The 20594-nt window shown below is 36.5% G+C and overlaps 1 protein-coding gene across 1 annotated transcript in view; it reads left to right on the top strand.

Moving 5' to 3' along the window:
* The window catches only part of LOC112051741 (T-cell leukemia homeobox protein 2-like), a 75764-nt gene extending 55890 nt beyond the window's left edge, over positions 1–19874 (top strand). The window contains exon 3 of the mRNA XM_052889049.1: positions 19260–19874. Within this exon, the coding sequence (XP_052745009.1) occupies positions 19260–19551 (292 nt within the window). The 3' untranslated portion in view covers positions 19552–19874. The remainder of the gene's footprint in view (positions 1–19259) is intronic.
* Positions 19875–20594: the final 720 nt, after the last annotated feature.

Raw genomic sequence — 20594 nt, 5'->3', positions numbered from 1 at the left:
TTCCAATCACGATTAAAGTATTTGATTTGGCCTATAACTGGGTCATTTAACCTATGATGCGTAAATAGACTACTGAATACGCAATACGCAATTACCAATTGACTCACCCAGTTGACCGGCAGAAAAACGGCTGGATCGTCCAATGCTTCACTGACGGCGGGATCCCTTTACATGCACGACACAAAACATCACCCAGGGTGGTACAAAGTAAATGTTTTCACGGAAAACAGCGGTAAAAGAGTTCTCGAATTCTAACACGCTGAGGCGGTTACTAACCGGCTAGCATTCAGAGTGCTTTCGTCACTGCGTCGATGGTGGCGACGCGTGCGTGGATTAATATTGGCGGTATTGGCGAAACCAGCCAATCGCAAGCCGTGAGACGGGCGGTAGGTTCAATATTACCAATTGCAGAAATCAAAACAACTACAGATTAATTATTATCGAACACCAATCATCACCACCCATTTTCGACTCACTGTTGAGCATTATATACATTTTAAGAAAGGAATTATAGAGGTTCACGAAGCAGAGGCAGACCACGCTATCGGTGGGTCGACGACATAATGAATTTCACCGGCAAAAACTGGCTACTGAAGGCAAAAGACCGATCAAAATGGCAGCACCTGGAGGAGGCCTTCACCGTAAAGGGTTCTTCTTTTAAATAAAAGGGAAAAAATTTAAAAATAAAATATTACAATATACTTAAATAAAACAATTAACAAATTAAAATACCTAGCACCTAATTAATTGTAAACTGTTAATAAGAAGAAATAAAAGGATTTTTATTTACAAGAAATGAAATATATCTCGGTTCTCAAACGGTGAAGGATAGACATTGTGAGGAAACCTGCATACCAGAGAATTTTCTTGATTCTCAGCGTGTGTGAAGTCTGCCAATCCACATTGGGTCAGCGTGGTGGACTATTGGCCTAACCCCTCTCATTCTGAGAGGAAACTCGAGCTCAGCAGTGAGTATATGGGTTGATAACGAAGACTAAACAAATTGGTTAACCAAATCCTTATTTATGCAATTTATTATCATCTCCATATACTTTTACGGGGTATACCCGTACCCGTGGCACACGTTGGGCATTCCCCTTTCATAAAAGAAACATAAATTCAATATTTCATACACTCCAGGACTCGAAGCCACGATCCATTCGAAGGCACATGGACTATCCATTGACACGTTCGCTGCGGTACGAGGTCAATTGACCTCGTACGCCTAGTGTCGTCAAAAGATACGAGGTCGATGAACCTCGGACCGCACCACATAAAGTTTTAGTATGAGGTCAAAAAACCTCGTACCACATCAGGGGAACGTAAAGAAAAACCGCTTATACTTTTCTCTGGTGTGGAACGAGGTTTTTTGACCTCGTACTTAAACATTCAGGGCTGCTGGACGAGGTCAATTGACCTCGCAAACGTTACGAGGTCAATAAACCTCGTTCAGAACCACATAATGTTTTAGTACGAGGTCAAAAAACCTCGTTCCGCACCAGGGGAAAGTGTCAGTGCCGCAGCGAACGTGTTAAACTAACGAGGTAGCAGAAAGGATTGCTCACAGGGTTGTATTACGAGATAAAACGAAGTCGTTCGTCATAGATCAAATACCAATTCATTTGCGTCAGATAATCTATACGCTGTAACATTTGGAATAATAATGGACTAAGAGTCTGTCATAGCCAGACCTTCGTAGTTTTATGAAAGCTGAGAGTTTCAGCTCATGCTCCTATCATAGGACTGTAGGCAATAGGCCAGTTGACCCTTTTTTTATTCATTTAGTTCATTAGCGTTCTAACAGTTTTAAAAATTACAAAAAAAAACAAAAATATTTTTTTGTACAATACGCTATCCGCCATGGTGGTTTATATTTTAACTGTTTCATGACGTCACGTTAACACTAATAAACCTTAACCAAATGGAGTGTTCTGTTCTGGCTTATATTTAGGCCAAAGAATTAGTATTGCCATACAACGTGGCAATACTGCCAGCCTTCTGGGCAGTTTACCAATGAACATCGATTCGGACGAATTCTACGACGCCTGAGTCTTTAGATATAATTTTATTTTAGTTTATTTCCTTTTTTATTCTTATAATACCTGTAGGTAGTAAATATAGATAGGTAGTTTTAATATTATTATAAAAATATAATATAATATAAAAATTTTATTCAATTTATTAAATAAAATTCTAATAGTAATAAAAAAACGGAGTGTTTAACAAAGTTATTTCTTATTAATTAGTTTGACGTTCATTCCTTTTAATATAACTGGCGACTTGGTTTATGATTTCTCATTAGGGAAAACATGAACAAAATTATGCCTCATACTCGGATGGTTTAAGGTTGGATCTTCGTAATGTGCAACCTTCCAAATCCAGCAAAGAGTTGCCTACTGTAGGTACGATACCTATGGTAGGAGCAGGACAACTTTCAGCATTTACAAAATGAGGAACATGTGGCCGACACAGGCTCTTGTTCTATCTATAGTGACATTCGGAATAATAAACAGCGTTCTAATAAGTCATTGATTGATGTTCTGTATCGAAAGGTGCTCGAATATTAAACAGGTAGTCAAATTAATACGGCCCTCCGAGATAAAACGTAATAAACTTTTAATTTCCGAGATTATTAGAACAGGACTAATCTTGGGCGTAGCCAGGATTGTATCTGGGGGGGAGGGGGAGATATACTTAAATTGAGTATTTCACTTTACAAATTAATACTGTCCGACCGAACCAGTTTTAATTTCACCTACAGTTTCGGTTTTAGTTTCGGCCAGTTTTCAGACAAAACCCTTTATTTCGCCGAACCTTGATGGAACCGAAACTTAAACCGTCGGTGGGACACTATATTGATAATCTCAATTCACAATACAGACGAACACCGCAAGTAAATGAAGCACTGAGATTGAAAAATAAGAAACAAAGCGCATCGCTTTTGCATTGCACTATGGCGCCAGTAGCTTCCCTTGTCAACTCACATCCCTCTCTGCTCCTCTCTCTTAGCTATGGAGCTCAGGTAACCGATGATTCTTCTAGGAAGGGGGGGGGCAGCTTCTCTCATTATGATAATTACGTAAATCCGTTCAACGGTTTGGAAGATATGAGGTAATAAAGAATACTACCTAAGTGTCTCTACTGGAACCGAACGATTATCACTGACAGGTATATTGTTGCCAATAGACCTGATATAGTGCTAGTCGATCGGTCAGTGCACCGTACATAATTGTTGATATTACAGTTCCACATGACGATAATCTGGTTAAAGCCGAAAAGGAAAATGTATCAAAGTACTTGGACCTCGCTCACGAGATTACCGCCATGTGGAATGTGGAATCAACTATAGTTGTTCCGATAGTTGTTTCAGTCAATGGTCTTATAGCGAAAAGCTTCGACCAACACCTTAAGAAGCTTTCACTTAACTGTTGGATCAAGAGTCGGATACAGAAGGCAGTGATTCTTGAGACGGCGCGTATTGTGAGGAGGTTCTTCACTCTGGCTGACCACCAGTTGCTTGGGCACTCAAATGTCCCGCAGCGGAAGATTTGTTTTTTTTTTTAATTTTTAATAGTGTTTTGTACTTTATTTTTATATCAACATGTTAAAAAAATAAAAAAAGAAGGACTGATAAATAAATGGGAGATAAATAATACTACCTACATACATACGTAAAAGATACGCATGAAAACGTAACCATTTCTGGCAGTCAAGTAAAAAGAGCAACTGCTGAAGTTTTTTGGTACCTTTTCCTATCCATACGATTCTACAGAAACGTCAAACTTACAACACCTCTCGTTTTATGTGGGAGGGTAAAAAAAATGAATACCTTATCTGAAGTCGTATTCATTACTCGTGGTCGTGGTCGTGACCAATGGTCATTGTTTAAGTGTGTAAACGCATCGGCGTCTTCACATTGTTCATGTGACATAATAAATGAGGTATCGACTGGCAACACGGACGTTCCTATAATATATTTTAATATCACAAAGGAGCGAGATATATGACTGCATCGCAACTGATAAGACTTGTGTTTGTAATCTTTTACGATCAATTGTGCAGTCAAATTCAAATTGGACTTCGTTTATTATAAGTTTGCATTTAACACACACAACTACTGGTTCGGAAGACAGGCTCTGCTGAGAAGAGCTGGCTGGTGGGTGGCTTCGGCCGTGGCTAGTTACCATCCTATCGACTAATACGTACCGCCAAGCGATTTAGCGTCCCGGTATATCGTGTAGAAATCGAAAGGGGTGTGGATTTTCATCCTCCTCCTAACAAGTTAGTTCGCTTCCATCTTTGATTGTATCATCATTTACCATTAGGCCCCCTAGCCAAGTGGCACGTCGATTCTTTTTCTACGATCGCTAACGCTTCGAAAACTAGAAAGATGTATGGGAATGACATTTGCTATCGACAGGTCACGTGGTCACGATCTGTCATTCCCATACATCTTTCTAGTTTTCGAAGCGTTAGCGATCGTAGAAAGAGAATCGACGTGCCACTTGGCTAGGGGGGCTGGTGAGGTTGTAGTCAAGGGCTAACTATACTCCGCGCCATGAAACAAGTCCCGTAGACGAGGCGCTAATGTCTTAATGGCACTCATTGTTATGTGGTAATAGCTGTCTTGTTGTCATTTATGTAAGGCGCTTGTCAATTTTAGTTCATACTAGCTGATGCCGCGCAGTTTCACCCACGTGGTAGAAATACGGGGATAAAATATAGCCTATAAATGGGCTATATAACACTGAAAGAATTTTTCAAATCGGACCGGTAGTTCCTGAGATTAGCGCGTTCAATCAAACAAACAAAGAAACAAACTCTTAAGCTTCATAATATTTTAGTTCAGATTTAGTCACGGAAGAAGAAGAAGAAGAAAGAAGAAATATACTTTATTGTACATTAAAACAAAAATAAACAATAACTTATAATAACACTTAGAAACTAATGTACAAATGGCGGTCTTATCGCTAAAGAGCGATCTCTTCCAAACAACCACTGTGGAAGAGAAACAACGTTATCACCGATTCGGGTATACGCACACAAAAAATAATGCAATAATACATAATAATAATACAAACAGACTATACTTAACTACAACGGAACTTTCGTGGCGCGGAGTGTTGAATACTGACTATAATATTTTATAGGTGCAGGTTTCTTTCTTCGGTTTTCTTGCTTCTTCTTGATTCTATTTTTGAATATATGAATGATCTTGCAGAATTTGATATGTATGTTCCTAATGTGAGTGACGTTTTATATGAAATGACGTCTGTCACCTTGTTTTCTTGTCTATTTATTTTGACATGTTATGAAATGACGTTTAACGTTATTGTACATTTACTCAGAGGATAAAATGTTAATAATAAGGTTATTGTGGTCGAGTATTTTATCCTCTGAAATTTATTTGTTGTTTCACAACACGGAGTCCAGTAAAGAATTAAAAAAAAAACCTCGACTTCTACTGGTCAAACACAAGGCCAATAAACACGGAAGCTAAATCGTGAACGTCGTATCTATTTATACAAATATACCCAACATGAAGCAGGCGGTAACACAAGGGTAGCTGGGGAGTTCAATTATGTAGGAGTAACACAACTCGGCAGTTTGGATGATCAATTATTTACCGCGGTGGCAGTACCGCCTTTTTACATGTATTGTTCGCAGTTTTATAGCTCGGCTGTTACACGCAGTGCCTGCTTGGTATTTTATGTGTCTACATGGCTGATGTGTGGTACCTTTACCCGACTGTTAGTGTACACAGCGATCATATTTTTATTTTTCAGGTCAATTCAGGTCCACTCTTGTTCACCGTTTCATTAAAATTTAAAAAATACAAGGATTTTATTAAAATCTAAATAAGTGAATAAATCTAACTAAATAAAAAGAAATAAATAAAATAAAAACCTAAGTTTTCGAGATATATCAAGATGGCGTCCTTAAAGCAACGATGACATGACAATTGACAGCAAACGTCAAAACGACTACTGCATCAATCCGCCATTAATACCCGTATTAGTGTTGCATTTCTTGGGATAGAATGATTATTATTTTGAAAGAATTAAAGTAAATTCTTAGATTTGTATAATCAAAAGTAGTTAAAAAATACATTATCTTTTATTTCTGCCGGGGTACAAAGACTGATCCTGGGCTCCATGCAAATTTGGACCATCTCCTTTGTTATAAAACACAAAATACTTGTATCATACAAAATTCTACACTACCTAAAAAATACCAGCCCTGACGTTGTAGGGCATTTTGAGTGTTCATCCAACTAGCGTTATATCAGCAGGATAATCACTATCTTTGACGTATTCTAGACATATACGAAATTGATATACTCATATGTTATATCATTGGGTATATTTTAAATAGCTGGATTTCTGTTTTTAAATCTCGTTTTTTTGCAGCTATTTTTACAGCTTTAGACTTGATGCATTTTCCAAAATTGAGGTGAGATTAGATGGTAATGCCCAAAAGCTGATCTGAAAATTGTGATCGCTAATTGAAACAAACTCTGGAAGATCAGAGTCTAGTTGAAAGGGCAATATACGTCTGAGACTTGGTTATATTAAACTTATCCAAGGTGAGTGTTGATATGACATAAATAAACTCCTTAACCCTAAAGCCACACAAGTCTCGGAATCTGTTATTCTCTCTGCTGAACAATGTAGCCGAAATACATACAGATAGAATATAGAGATATTCGCTTCCTTAATGCATACCTATAGTAACTATACCTATAGTTCAAGGCGTCACAAAAGCAAAAAGGCTATAATATCTCCCTTCATTATTCGCCAATGCTTACAACCGATTCACACATTCTAGTCAAAATAAAGCACAGGATTCACTACATGAAGATCCGGGTCATAAGTCCCGAGATTTGCTACATCAGTAGGTACTCACAACGCCAATATTCTGTCAGACCCTAAAGGATGAATGGTTGATGTTCTAACATTTTCTGGCAAGTCTTAGTGGCAAGTTTTGTGGCATTATTAGTGGAACGAACCGCTTCCATAGCTAGCTAGCTTTCTGGAATATGATGATCGCAACTTAACATCAGGTGAGATAGCAGTCAAGGTCTAACTTGTCATAGAATAAAAAAATAGAAGGTCCTTTAATTGGAATGGAATGCTGTTACATTCGTCTCACTTATCTTACTTATGGAATGTAATGCTCGAACCGAAGTTTGGCGGTCAATTTTTGAAAAGTCATCTTATTTCTAGCCGCTTCCTTTAGATGGTGATACCTTAGCCCAGTCCACTGTCATAACGTTCCAACCATTGTCATCTTTGGCAGCCGGGTTCTTTTACCTAAAGGCGACCTAAACAACCTAAAGGCGTACTCGTCCAAACGTCATTTTCCGCCTTCATCATTCGTCGATGTTTACGAGTAGGTACAACCGATTCACACATTCTAAAAGACGAAATAAAGTACGGGATTCACTACCGTAACAAATCGAATAGCGACCTAACACGTAATGTACCAATACGGTGGGGCGCCTTTATTTATTTACCAGCGATCCCTGCTTCATTTCTTGTAATTCTTTGCCTTTGTAACTGAATATTAAACTCGAATTAGGGGGTCTGTACCGTCCATTCTAATACTAACCCAATGGTGATAGAAACAAAGCTTATTTTCCTTTACAAATGTTTACAACAGTTAATTCAGTACAAACTTGTCTATATTACAATAATGAGTTGTATCACTTTGTTTTAAGGTACAATGTTGTGTGTACTGTTGAGTGGATTTACGTCGTTATGAGTCTGAATTGTTGAAGATGTCTTTTGGATAATTGTTACTTGTAGTCTGTCTTCTCAGGAATTACTGAACAAATCTCTTTAGTGATTGACGTGGAAGGTGGGGAGGATAAGTTGCGTGCTCGTTAATTTTTATTGCACCTCGTTTGTCACGTGCTCGCAGGAAAAGGAGGGTAGTTTTGGAAATGTGAGTGTATTACTTTCTTGTGCCTCCAGTTTATATTTAACTTTTGGTCTAAAACACAAAGCGCAATTACTTCGTATACCTATGCAATATATTATAATTTATAACATATTATATATAAATATTCAAATATGCCTACCCTGTGAAGTCATTACGAACCTCTTTTTTTATTCTTTACAAGTTAGCCCTTGACTACAATCTCACCCAATGGTAAGTGATAATGCATCATCACTTACTAAAGTTTCAAACCAAGCAATCAACCCTAAAACTTCGCAATTACTCGTATAAAACAACTACGCCAAAAGAGTCACTAAAGTAATTAACTTATCAGCTTTTCACTACTCTAATCACAAAATTCAACTAAACAAAGACTAGGACTTAAACTACTCTATGTATAGACAACGACTACATAGCTAACTACATAGATGGATGTTTAGAAGTCGAGACAAGGGTAATTAAAATAGGCGGCACAAATAATGAATGATTGAACAAGGCGCTAAACCTATTATCGAAGGAACTTTATTACGTCGGTAATATAATGTAGTCGTAGAGATGTGCTGAGTTGTATATATCGATATATTATAACCATAAGTATGATATATCGACAGACTAATTAATTTTGTTTTATTTGAACTTTGAAGAATGATCTGACAAGTTATGATATATTTTAAAATACATAATTTCAATAGATTATTCTAAATGATATGTATTTTTTTATTCGTCGTAATGCTAACTAACCATGCAATATTACAAGCTAAATATAAAGATACTATGTTTACAATAGAAGCAGTAGAGGGTACTTCAGCATTACCTTTGAGTACCGATTTAAATATTAGTAATTACCTTACTAAATATATATACTTAATCGTGTTAGTTAATAAGTATTGATGTATGTACATTCTGCGAAAACAACTTACTTATTACTTTTTATAATTGGTAGTAAAAACTATTATAGTTACTCGTATGATACGCCAAACAATTAAAGTAAGATTGTTGATTTAAATATTAGTAATTACCTTACTAAATATATACTAAATTTTGCTAGTTAATAAGTATTGATGTAAGTACATTCTGAAATATTTATATAGACTATTTCATCCACCAATTTATCGTATATAATATATATATAATATTATAAATATAATTAAAACAACTTGCTTAATACTGATAATGTAAAAAATATATATATAAAAAATATATATATTATAAATATAATTAAAACAACTTGCTTAATACTGATAATGCTTGCATGGATGCTTAATTGATAAAAACTGTTACAGTTACTCAATTAAAGTAAGTTTGTTGATTAATTTGTGATTTTCAGAAATCCCAAATCAATCAACAGCTTTCAATCTATTCATTCCTACGATAAATAAACCATAACGTATATAGAAAACTTTTACAACGACTTCGTATTACAACGTATAATATTCAAAGCTTAGGGTTAAAGTAATTTAATTAACACGCAAAGTTTATCGATATTTCATACCGAGCAGCTTCCGCATCCCTATAATTAGATAAGTGAGGCGCAATGAAACTTCGCTTAAATAAGCCAAGCACCCGGCAATTAGTAATTTCTGCCTGATTATTTTATAACTCGCATAAAGATATTGTATGCGGTACTGGAAGAGATAATTCAAATATAATACGAGAGTACTCGGTAGAGCGATAGTAGATAGAAGAGTGTTAGAAGTATTTTTTTTTATATTCTTTACAAGTTAGCCCTTGACTACAATCTCACCTGATGGTAAGTGATGACGCAGTCTAAGATGGAAGCAGGCTAACTTGTTTGGTGGAGGATGAAAATCCACACCCTTTCGGTTTCTACACGACATCGTACCGGAACGCTAAATCGCTTGTCGGTAGGGTGGTAACTAGCCACAGCCGAAGCCACCCACCAGCTGAAGTCTGTTTGTAACATCGTATCTTCCAATATGATCGAATAAGATGTCTTATGTTATAGTTTGAAAGTAGATGTGATCCTTGATCACGTCTATTTATGATGAAAGATTTTCTTAATAATGTAATCATAATTTTATAAATTAACCTTTTTTTTTTTTTTAAATTTAACTCTTGTCTAGTATATATACCTACTTGGGTATCTTCCACCTTAGATTGCATCATTACTAACTATCAGGTCAGATTATAATCAAGGGCTAAATTGTAAAGAAAAAAAAACACATCAACCTATTGCCCTCTTTAAGGTTAAAAACTGTCTCTTTTAAACTTATCTCGTGGTTGTTCATTATGAATATTATTTAGACGGGTACATACCACAATAAAACGACGAGATATCGACATTAAAACTCTCGTCGTTTTATCGTGGTATGTACCCGTCTTTTTTAAAAAAAAAAAGAATATTTGCCATATTTTTTATATAATATGACCAATATTCCCATTCCCCTCCAACTAGTCGGGAAAGACTGTGCTAGGAGTGGGTACGACAATAGACCAACGGGGCGGGGATCGAACCACGAACCCTTCGGTGATGAGTCCGACCGCTCTTACCGTGGAGCTATTGAGGCTATAAATTTAAATAATATTTATAAAAACTGTCTCTTCTAGGCAAGCCTACTTTGAACCGCTTCAGGTAGGTATTTCGGCGGTGCGCGGTTAATTCAAACAAATTTATGTGAGGTAATTAAGATCTGTTTTATTAATTACTTTGCTCTTTCACAGCAGTTTTAGCGTGTTGTAATTTTTTCCATTTTTAATTGTTCGCTGAAAACATTTTCAGTTGAATTATATTTCGCTGTTATTTTTAACTGACTTCAGAAAGGAGGAGGTTCAATTCGACCGTATTTGATATGTTTTTTTGTTTTGAATACAAATAATAGTAATTTAACTAAAAGAGAGATGAGTGGAGTTTTTGTTTTGTGGAGAGAGTAGTGAAAAGCTGATAAGTTATTAGTTTGGCGTAGTTGTTTTATACGAGTAATTTCGAAGTTTTAGGGTTGATTGCTTCGTTCGAGTCAAATTAGCCGACTTTAAAAAGGAAGATTCTTTATTCGACCTCTATGTCTGTATTTAATACTCATATAAATTTAATTCTACTAATATTATAAACGCGACAATTTGTATGGATGTTTGGATGTTTGTTTGGATGTTTGTTTGGATGTTTGTTTGGATGTTTGTTACTCTTTAACGCCACTACTTCTGAAGCGACTTGGCTGAAAATTGGAATGGAAATAGATTTTACTCTGGATTAATAATAGGCTACTTTTTATCCCGAATAAATCCATGGTTTCCCGAGATGATTTTGATGATATGAATGTTTGTTACTCTTTCACGCCTCGACTACTGAACCGAATTAGCTGAAATTTGGTATTGAGATATATTATAGCATGGATTAACACATGGACTACTTGTTATCCCGAAAAAATCCATGGGTCCGAGGGATTTGTGAAAAACTAAAGTCCACGTGGACGAAGTCGCGGGCGCCCGCGTGGAATATAATTTGTCTGTATGTAGGTATTTAATTTATTACATTGTTACAATTTTCTTAAACAACTGCTGATCTAACATGGTTAGCGTTTTAGTTATTTCGATGAAAAACAGTTCATCTAACTAATTGAAATCAGACGAAGTCGCAGGCATCCATTAGCAAAAAAAGTGCGCTAAACACACACACACGACAGTAGTAATTAACTTCTTTATCTCTCCATCTCAACGACCGTTCGCCTCACCCGATTACACTTTTCGTAACGTATTTACTAGCTCATCCCCCAAGTCAAGGGTGCGTTAAGACAGGTTTACTGGTATAAAAAAATTAAATACATTATCATTGAAAGTCAATATGATCTATAACAATAAATATGTAGAGTGACCACCCGATCATATTTGTATGGAAAAAAACGTATAGCGCAACCTTAAATAATGATTAAATATTATTATTTCCAAACACGTAGTAGCAAGTACTGATAACTTCCAAATTCATATCTAAAGATAGCCTTATCTAATATAAGCGCCTGCATTAGTAATTTCTAAAGGCACCATACATTTAAATACCATGTATCTCGCTAATTAAGATAGTTACTCTTGCTGAGTGGTCCTCGCAATTCATTTGCATGATTACATACCGTTTATATACATCCTTCTTACGATCATAATAGAGTTCAAAATCCTATTAAAATTCACAATCGATTAGGTATTCAGTATTTTGTTTGAAACAAAATGCAACTTTAGTGTAATAGACATAAAGTTCATTATCGGTTGGGGGTGCGCGTAAGTCTTATAAATAAAGCTTTTAAGCTTGCAAAGATATGGCACGCTCTGACCTAAAGGGACTCAATTAAATTGAAACCTTTTTATCGTAATCGAAATTATTAAGGCTACGTCGGTACGTCTTGAGACTTGCTTCTGATTAAGGTGTTCGATTTTAATGCTCGTTAGTGCTTAATGTTAGCAATGTTCAAGACTGGACAGTTAGTTATATGACTGCTATTGACGTAACTGCCTTGTTGGATGAGTGGTAAGCTTATTTGGTTTCGAATATTGAGGTCTTGGATTTGAGTCCTGTTTTTGAGAGTTTTTGACTTTTTTTTACTAACATATAACTTGGTCACCCTACAGATTTTTACATTTTTATTCAAATTAGTTTTCGATAATTAGGTGGTGTATCTACCATTTGCGTTTTATCTATTAATTACAGGACAACCTGTATGTATGTTATGAAATATATAAAAAAAATATTAAGCTTTATTTCAAGAAATTCTGAGTAGGAGATACTCGTACGTTAATTCAGTATTTATCAGAAGAAAGAAAAGCTGTAAAAAAGCGTAACTCAAAACGGGATAATTATTGTGATCCAAAACTAAGCTAACTAGTGGAGCAATGCAAATGAATTTTAAGTTTTTGACTAATTATTTTAACCATTATCTTTATTTATTAAGATTATAACCTGACGTTACGAAAGTGCTTGTAAAATAAGCCTAACTGAAATAAATGAATTTTGAAGTTCACCATCATCATTATCAACCCATATTCGGGTCACTGCTGATCTCGAGTCTCCTTTCTGAATGAGAGAGGTTAGGCCAATAGTCCACCATGCTGGACCAATGCGGATTGGCAGACTTCACACACGCAGATTTTTTGGCGATATTTTTCCATCACCGTGACACGTGATATTTAATTTCTTAAAATGCACATAACTGAAAAGTTGGAGGTGCATGCCCCGGATCGGAATCGAACCTACACTTTCCAGTATTGGAGGCCGAGGTCATACCCACTGGGCTATCACGGCTCCAGTGATTTTCGGCGCAATTGGTTAGCGGACGGTAGGTACTTATTTAAGCTTCACCAACACACAAAAAATAGGTAATTATGAAAATACATAGGTTGTAAAGTATTGGTTTTTTTAATTAATTGGTTTTAGTAGGTATTTTTTTTATTTGTATGATAGTAGGTACAACAATTGCTAGTCGCTAGTCACCCAACTGCAGGGCCAGGCCAAGAGCGGAAAGGGATACTTAATATATCAAATCAATTAAATTAGGCAAAACTCTATACGAGTTGCTTACTAGGCCTGTTTTTTGTAACAAACACATGGACACCGCACTCTCCATATTCCGCGCTCGGCAAGAAACAGGTAAAGTTCAAAACTGTAACTTAACGTTGAATATTTGACGCAAGGTGGTGCTTACACTGAAGTGTATTCACCCCTTTTAAGCAGAGGCCACGACTTGAGATATTCATACTTACGAGCGGAGGTGTCATAGATATACGAAGATTGCTAGAAGCGACTTATTTTTGATCACAGCGCAACTGACAGGTGTTATATGTCTGATACTCCCCGCCGTTATAAACTAGGCTGGGGCCTTTGGGCACACAAGTAAAAGGGCCCCAACTCTTTTGGAAAGTAAAAAGAGCAAATTAAAAAAATCCCCAAGACTGTGATGGACCTGCCAATACATAGCTTTAAGCAATGTGTTAAAAACATTTACTTAGTCGAGGTTACTACAACATTGATGAGTTCCTTAAAGATAAAGATGCGTGGGGGCCGTTGGATTAGCTTCCACCTACACACAGGAAGTAAAACTATAAGAAATTGTAAAATAGTCATCAATTGTAAAATATAATATTGTATGATTTTTTTTTAAAGAGCAACTGTTGAGTTTCTTGCCGGTATCTTCTCAGCAGAACCTGCCTTCCGAACCGGTGGTAGAATCTTTACAAATAGTCAACTGACGTGTCAAAATAGCTTGTTTTTTTTAATATTTACAACTTAGCCCTTGACTACAATCTCACCTGATGATGCAATCTAAGATGGAAGCGGGGTAATTTGTTAGGAGAAGGATGAAAGTCCACACTCCTTTAGGTTTCTACACGACATCGTACTGGAACGCTAAGTCATTTGGCGGTTCGTCTTTGTCGGTAGGGTGGTAACTAACCGCGGCCGAAGCCTCCCACCAGTCATACCTGGACCAATTAAGAAAATCTCAATCGGCCCAGCCGGGGATCGAACCCAGGACCTCCGTTTTGTAAATCCACCGCGTACACCACTGCGCCACGGAGGCCGTCATAGCCGAGGCTTGTAAACTGAGCCTACTTGAAATAAATGATTTTTGATTGATATGTGTATCCATGTATAGCCCCCTTGACACATAGAAGGTAGTGTTACCTCTGTGTTACCTCTGTGTTCAGATCTGTTCAGCACAGATCTGAACAAACGAGGTAGAAGTATAATAATCCTCATTAAAAGTTTTAAAAGCAAGTGTTTTAAAACGAGGCCATTTCCAGCTAAACTAATTTAGATGATGATGTAGAACGAGCTTAAGGCGCATTTACACTTGACTTTATTTCCACTAAACGGGCCACTAATGGGTACAGGCCTTCCTGCTTATAGAAGAAGGAATCTGGCGGTTAGAACCACCATGTTATGCAACATTGTAACATAAACTTGGCTTGGCTAGTTACCACCCTACCGGCAAACGCACGCACAGCCACGCGATTAAGCGTCCCGGTACGGTCGTGTGCAAGCCGAAAGGGGTATTGATTTTCATCCTCTTCCTAACAAGTTAATCCGCTTCCAATTTGGATAGCATCATCACTTACCATTAGCGGACTATTATGTATCTATTACAAAATCGTTTTTTATCGTATATTCGTTTTATAGTGATCATCTAAAATAGTTATTGCCCCCTCCCTCCCAATCTAATTTTACCTATTCACGTACATATCTGCGTTCGGGTCACAAGAATTGATATGTGTACCTACCAAATTTTAACTGAATTGGTTTGGTTCGGAAAAAACAGACATACATTAAAATGTGCGCGAGATATTATAAGGGTTCTGTTTTATACTGAGTACGGTCGGAACCCTAAAAACAAACAAACAAAACTTTCTAGCGTTAACTGGAAGTTTATAGGATGCAGTAATCTGCGTAAAGCAACAATCGGCGTCTTTATGTTAAATGTGAACTCTCCCTTATATTACAGCAGCGATTAGTTGCACAACTGATCCGTTGAGATCTTGCAATTTGAAGCGTTTTGCGGTGTTTTCGGCCATTACGAGGAAAATATCCAAGGCTGTGTGAACGTTACTTTATGGGGCGTTGAGATATTGTTTGAAATAGCTATTTATACTAATATTATAAAGCTGAAGAGTTTGTTTGATTGATCGCACTAATCTCAGGAACTACTGGTCCGATTTGAAAAATTCTTACAGTGTTAGATAGCCCATTTATCGTAGAAGGTCCGCGAGGTTCCCGTTCCCGTATTTCTACGGGAACGGGAACCTCGCGGGTAAAACCGCGCGGCGTCAGCTAGTTTATTATATTCGACTCCTACAAATTTTATACATTAAAAAAAAATTCGAGATAACAAACTGTTTATTATCTGAAATTGTCTAGCGAAGGGTTTCATTGCTACGAAGCTAAGGGTCTGGCTAGTGAAGAAATTTCTAATAATGTTCCTCATGATAATTTCTTTCTTCTTTCCTTCTTCTTTAGGTTTTTTTTACTAAGACAACTGAGGATTGGACTCTTTAACTGGCTACCCTACTTATAGGAGCATATGTAGACAATTTTTACCTTAAAATAGGTAGTTGTCGCAGGCCATATTAAATATCATATATCGCATGCATTAGTACAAGAATAAAAATGTTGAAATTCCTATTCTCATAACAACAATTTTACAATAAAATCTTGATGCACAAAACGCATAAAATAAGCATGCAAATTGGGTCATTCAAGTAATGTTATGTAGTGTTACTTTTTTTAAACGAATGCTAACAGCATAATAAAGATAAGCTACCAAAATATTACAATTTTACATCGCGTTTTAGCGATAGTATCCATTTAAAAGGTTCGGAATGCTCAAAATTGTATGTACAACGGTTGAAACAACACTAAATTGGATGCCCTTTGGCATAAGAGACCCAGATGGAAGGAATTGTTATTTTGTAGTGATAAAATGTTAAAATCTTTTTAACATTATTTAGTTCCAAACTTATTTAAACTGTTATATATTTACTTTGAGAATTTCGTGTCTTGAAACCTGCTAGTTGCTAAAGCCACCACAATCCCAAACTCTCTAGTTGTCTTCCGCACTTACCTAGGTAAAGTAGGAGCTACTCACAAATCTTTTAAAAATGTCATAAGTATGGCCATCGTTAGCTTTATTCAAAAATCATTAAATCCTCGTGAATTTCGTCAATATCCTCAGCATCAAAATCTACAATAGCACAATCCCTCCCACAAAGTTTAGAACCCCAAGCCACAAAGGGAAGGCAAAGGTTATAAATAATTCAACCGGTACATTTAGCTAAAAGCGCCAACTTTACGCTTTATAGGACGCCATTGCACTTGACTTGGGATCAAACTGGTGCCATAACTCTACATAACATCTTGTTGTTTATTCTACCTTCTAACTTACTGTCTAATGACCTATTTTTACATATCATATCACTATAAAAGAAATTTTTTGTCAAATAGCACAAAATTGTCGAATCACTTATTTTTACATGTCGTGGAAACAAATTATTTTTTGTGTGTTTTTATGTTCTACCTCAAAAATTACTCGACTTATTTTAAAAATTCCTTCACCATTAGAAAGCTACATCTTCACCAAATAACATAAGCTATATTTAATCACCGTATTCCCAAAGAAACGGGAACTAGGCATATTAAACCGCAAGTCGTCTGCTAGTTGGTTATAAAGTAAGGATGGTTAATTACTTGGATAGGCTTTGAATTTAGACATAATAAATTCATCGTCTGACTATACATAAACGGTTAATTGATATAAATCAATTCCATTCAAGTTTGATTTCTAAATCCCATAATATATTAACAGTGCTAAAGTGAAGCTGTTAGTGCCTTTAAAGATTAATTACTGTGGTCATGACAGCCTTTTAGTTTAGCGAATGGTGCTAATATATTACTGGTAAAGTAATATTAAACTAAGCTATTATAAGCACTTGCTATTGCCAACTTCGAGTATGTTGTGTTACGGTTGTTCATACAAGAGTCAAATCTTATCTATACTAATAAAGAGCAATGCATTTTTGTTCGTTTGTTTGAAGCGAATAGGCTCAACTGAACCGATTTCAACCACATTTCACAAATGCTAAGGAGTATAAATTGTACTTGAATTAAAGTTTCTCTTCTTATATGTGTTATGTTAACAAACTGTTTTAAGCAATTACATAATCACCATATTTAATAAGATCAGCAGTGTCATGTATTTGTGTTTTGATTTTAGTGACCACATACTTTGTTATGAGAAATTTCCAATGATAAATTATGTCTTAGAGTATTTTTTTTCTCCTTAAAATAAGTTAACAAACTGCCACATTCAATCTTCATATTTAATTTGTACTATGTTCAGAAGCGGTCTTTTAGACGGCACATCTACAATTGCGTAGCTCAAATAACATGTCACCGGTTAAATGTTAAAAATACTAAAGCATTACAAAAGCCAGGCCAGATTACATTTCAGCAATCAATTTGGTCTCGCATTTTTATGAATGAAACGGTATAAACTATTCATTATTATGGGCAATTAGTTGTGTGTTCTCATTACCGGATGTGTTCGCTCTGACCGGAACTAATGGCCGGTGAAATATTCACGTTGATTGGCCCGCCTGAATTATTCACATGTTATTGGGTATACTGCAGGCAAAGATTTTATACTATTAGATATATCATTAGCGCGTCGAAACTGAGGCGAACAAAGGTTAATTGTCTTAATTTTATTTAGTGACATACTAAACAACGAATTTCTTTTTTTAAAGAATAATTTATTATCTTTTAGATATGACCAATATTTCCATTCCCTCCAACTAGTCGGGAAAGATTGTATTAGGTGAGGGTACGACAAAAACCAAAATTCTCAGTACGGTGTTGGGATGTTGGAGAGCACGTTAAGGGAGCCATCGTCAAAGATTAAAAAGTACAGCATACTGCAACAGTATGTACACTATCATAATAATTAACAACTTACCTACACACACGTCTTGAACCGTCTGCATCCAGGGCTCCTTGTTGCTTGGTTTCATTGACCCGTCATCGTTCTAACTAATTTGGGGTTGACCAACACTAAGCTTTCTGGTTCTGGCTCGCCATTCTAGTACCTTCATTGAGACCTATCTAGCGGTAGTTGGTATCTATCGCCAACTGCCACTTCACTACTCTTTGCGCTATGTTGGGACTGTGTTTCTCATAAGTATCTCCTCGTTTCTGTTCCGATTATGCAGAGCTTAACATAGCTCGCCTCATCGCCATCTGAGTGACTTCAATCCTTATCGATAGGCCTCAATCAATAAACAAAGTGTAAGACACTTTAGAGTGATGTAAATAATTTTGAATCTGGAATTATAATATAACTGAATCATCAAAATATATTCCCACAACAGGAAATGGAGACCTTCCATTTCCTGTTACGTGACTGAATTATCTTATGAAGCCCATAATTAATAATCATCTGTTATCACCGCGTTGCAACGACTTGCGGTACGGACGGCTTCAGTGTACTCGTGGCGTTCGAGCCGTCCACATCTCTTGTTGTGTAATTCTTTATGGATTACTTGGGATAGGCGGGGAGAGTGACTTGAGTGGAAAAGGGGAGTGTAAGATATCTGTCAAAGGCGCGTTTAACCCTACACACAACGTTCACAAGTACGTGACTTCACTCAAGGTCATTCTCTGCCATTCTAGGGTCTTATTTTGGTTACAGTTTGATTTGTTAATTAAGTTGTCCTGACAAATGTTGTGACCTTTATTTGACATTAGTTTTTTTATTTTTGTAATCTCCTCTGAGTCTGCTAAAACATCATCGATGGTAACATGCAATAATTTCTAATTTCTATTGTTACAGAAGACAGACAGCAGAAGAGAGGGAAGCAGAACGCCAAGCGGCGAACCGCTTGATGTTATCCCTTCAAGCGGAAGCGCTGAGCAAAGGCTACATGCCAGAAGCACCGCCCGGCTCCGCACCGCTTTCAGCGCTTCATTATCAAACGCCCAACACAGCGCCCGCTCCGCCAACGAACACCGCTTTAAGCGCTTTACAGAACTTGCAGCCCTGGGCTGGTGGGCAGGGCTCATTCATAAACGCCCCTGGTACAGCCCCAACACATCCACCGCCTGTCGCTTCGCCTATATGTTGAAATATGTATGATAAGAGTTAGTTATGCAATCAATAATATAAGATCAAAACAACTTAGTGAAGTCCTTCGAAGATATAAAGTAACAAAACATTTTTTTTATTTATTTATCTGTAAAAAAAATTAATAAAGAGAAAGAATGATCAGAGAGATGAAAATGTAGGAACGCGGTGTATCGATTGAAAATCGATTATCTAAAGTGCGAATTATGCCTATTGGATAAAAGAAACTACCTAGTTATTTTTATCTGAAGAATGAAGCGACGAACATATAAACATAACCAGTAGACCTAAGATTTGCAAGAAATAACGAGATAATTTTGCCTTAATTGGCACTGACATGCGATGAGTGAAGAGAAATATAGACAAATATCGTCAAATGGCGTCGAAGTTGACCCAGTCTCTTTTCTTAATACCAACTCAATCAAAGAGATAGCGGTTTTTCTGGTTGCGCTGCCGTTGGTTGAATTTTGTCTATTTCTCTTCACGAGATTATCTCATTGGTCGCATGCTAGCGCCACATATAAAAAATCACTTTTTTGGCTTATAATCAGACACCCCAGACAGACATATCTATTGACTTCATTTAAAGATTTACAGACAAAATATTTGACAGGTAGGTGCGTTGGTATGAGAAACTAAGGAGCAGTTGAAAAAGCAGATACATGTTCATAAAATAATATCTGTCTTTGATATATACAAAGCCAAATTTAATTTATTTCAATTTAACTTAGTTTACAAGCACATTCAAAACATCAGATCGAAATATATGTATATTAAGTCTCTTAGCGGTTTGTTGCTAAACGGGTATGTATAACACACTAAATTCTGTATCATTATAAATATGCCGACTTTCCTTTAGTTTATAAACACAATAAGCCCCCATTCGCACTAGCGTTTTTTAACGAGCGATAAAAAAGCGTTCAAATATAGTATGAAGTTAAATGAAGGTCTATTTCCAACGCCCAAAATGATGCATGAAAATGCAAAACAGCTAAAAAAAGCGTCGCGTTGTTAAAACGCTGACGTGTGGACATATACTTGGGA

This window comes from Bicyclus anynana, chromosome 24 (genome assembly GCF_947172395.1).
Source record: "Bicyclus anynana chromosome 24, ilBicAnyn1.1, whole genome shotgun sequence".
NCBI classification, from domain to species: Eukaryota; Metazoa; Arthropoda; class Insecta; order Lepidoptera; family Nymphalidae; genus Bicyclus; species Bicyclus anynana.
This window is presented reverse-complemented; position numbering and strand designations above follow the sequence as displayed.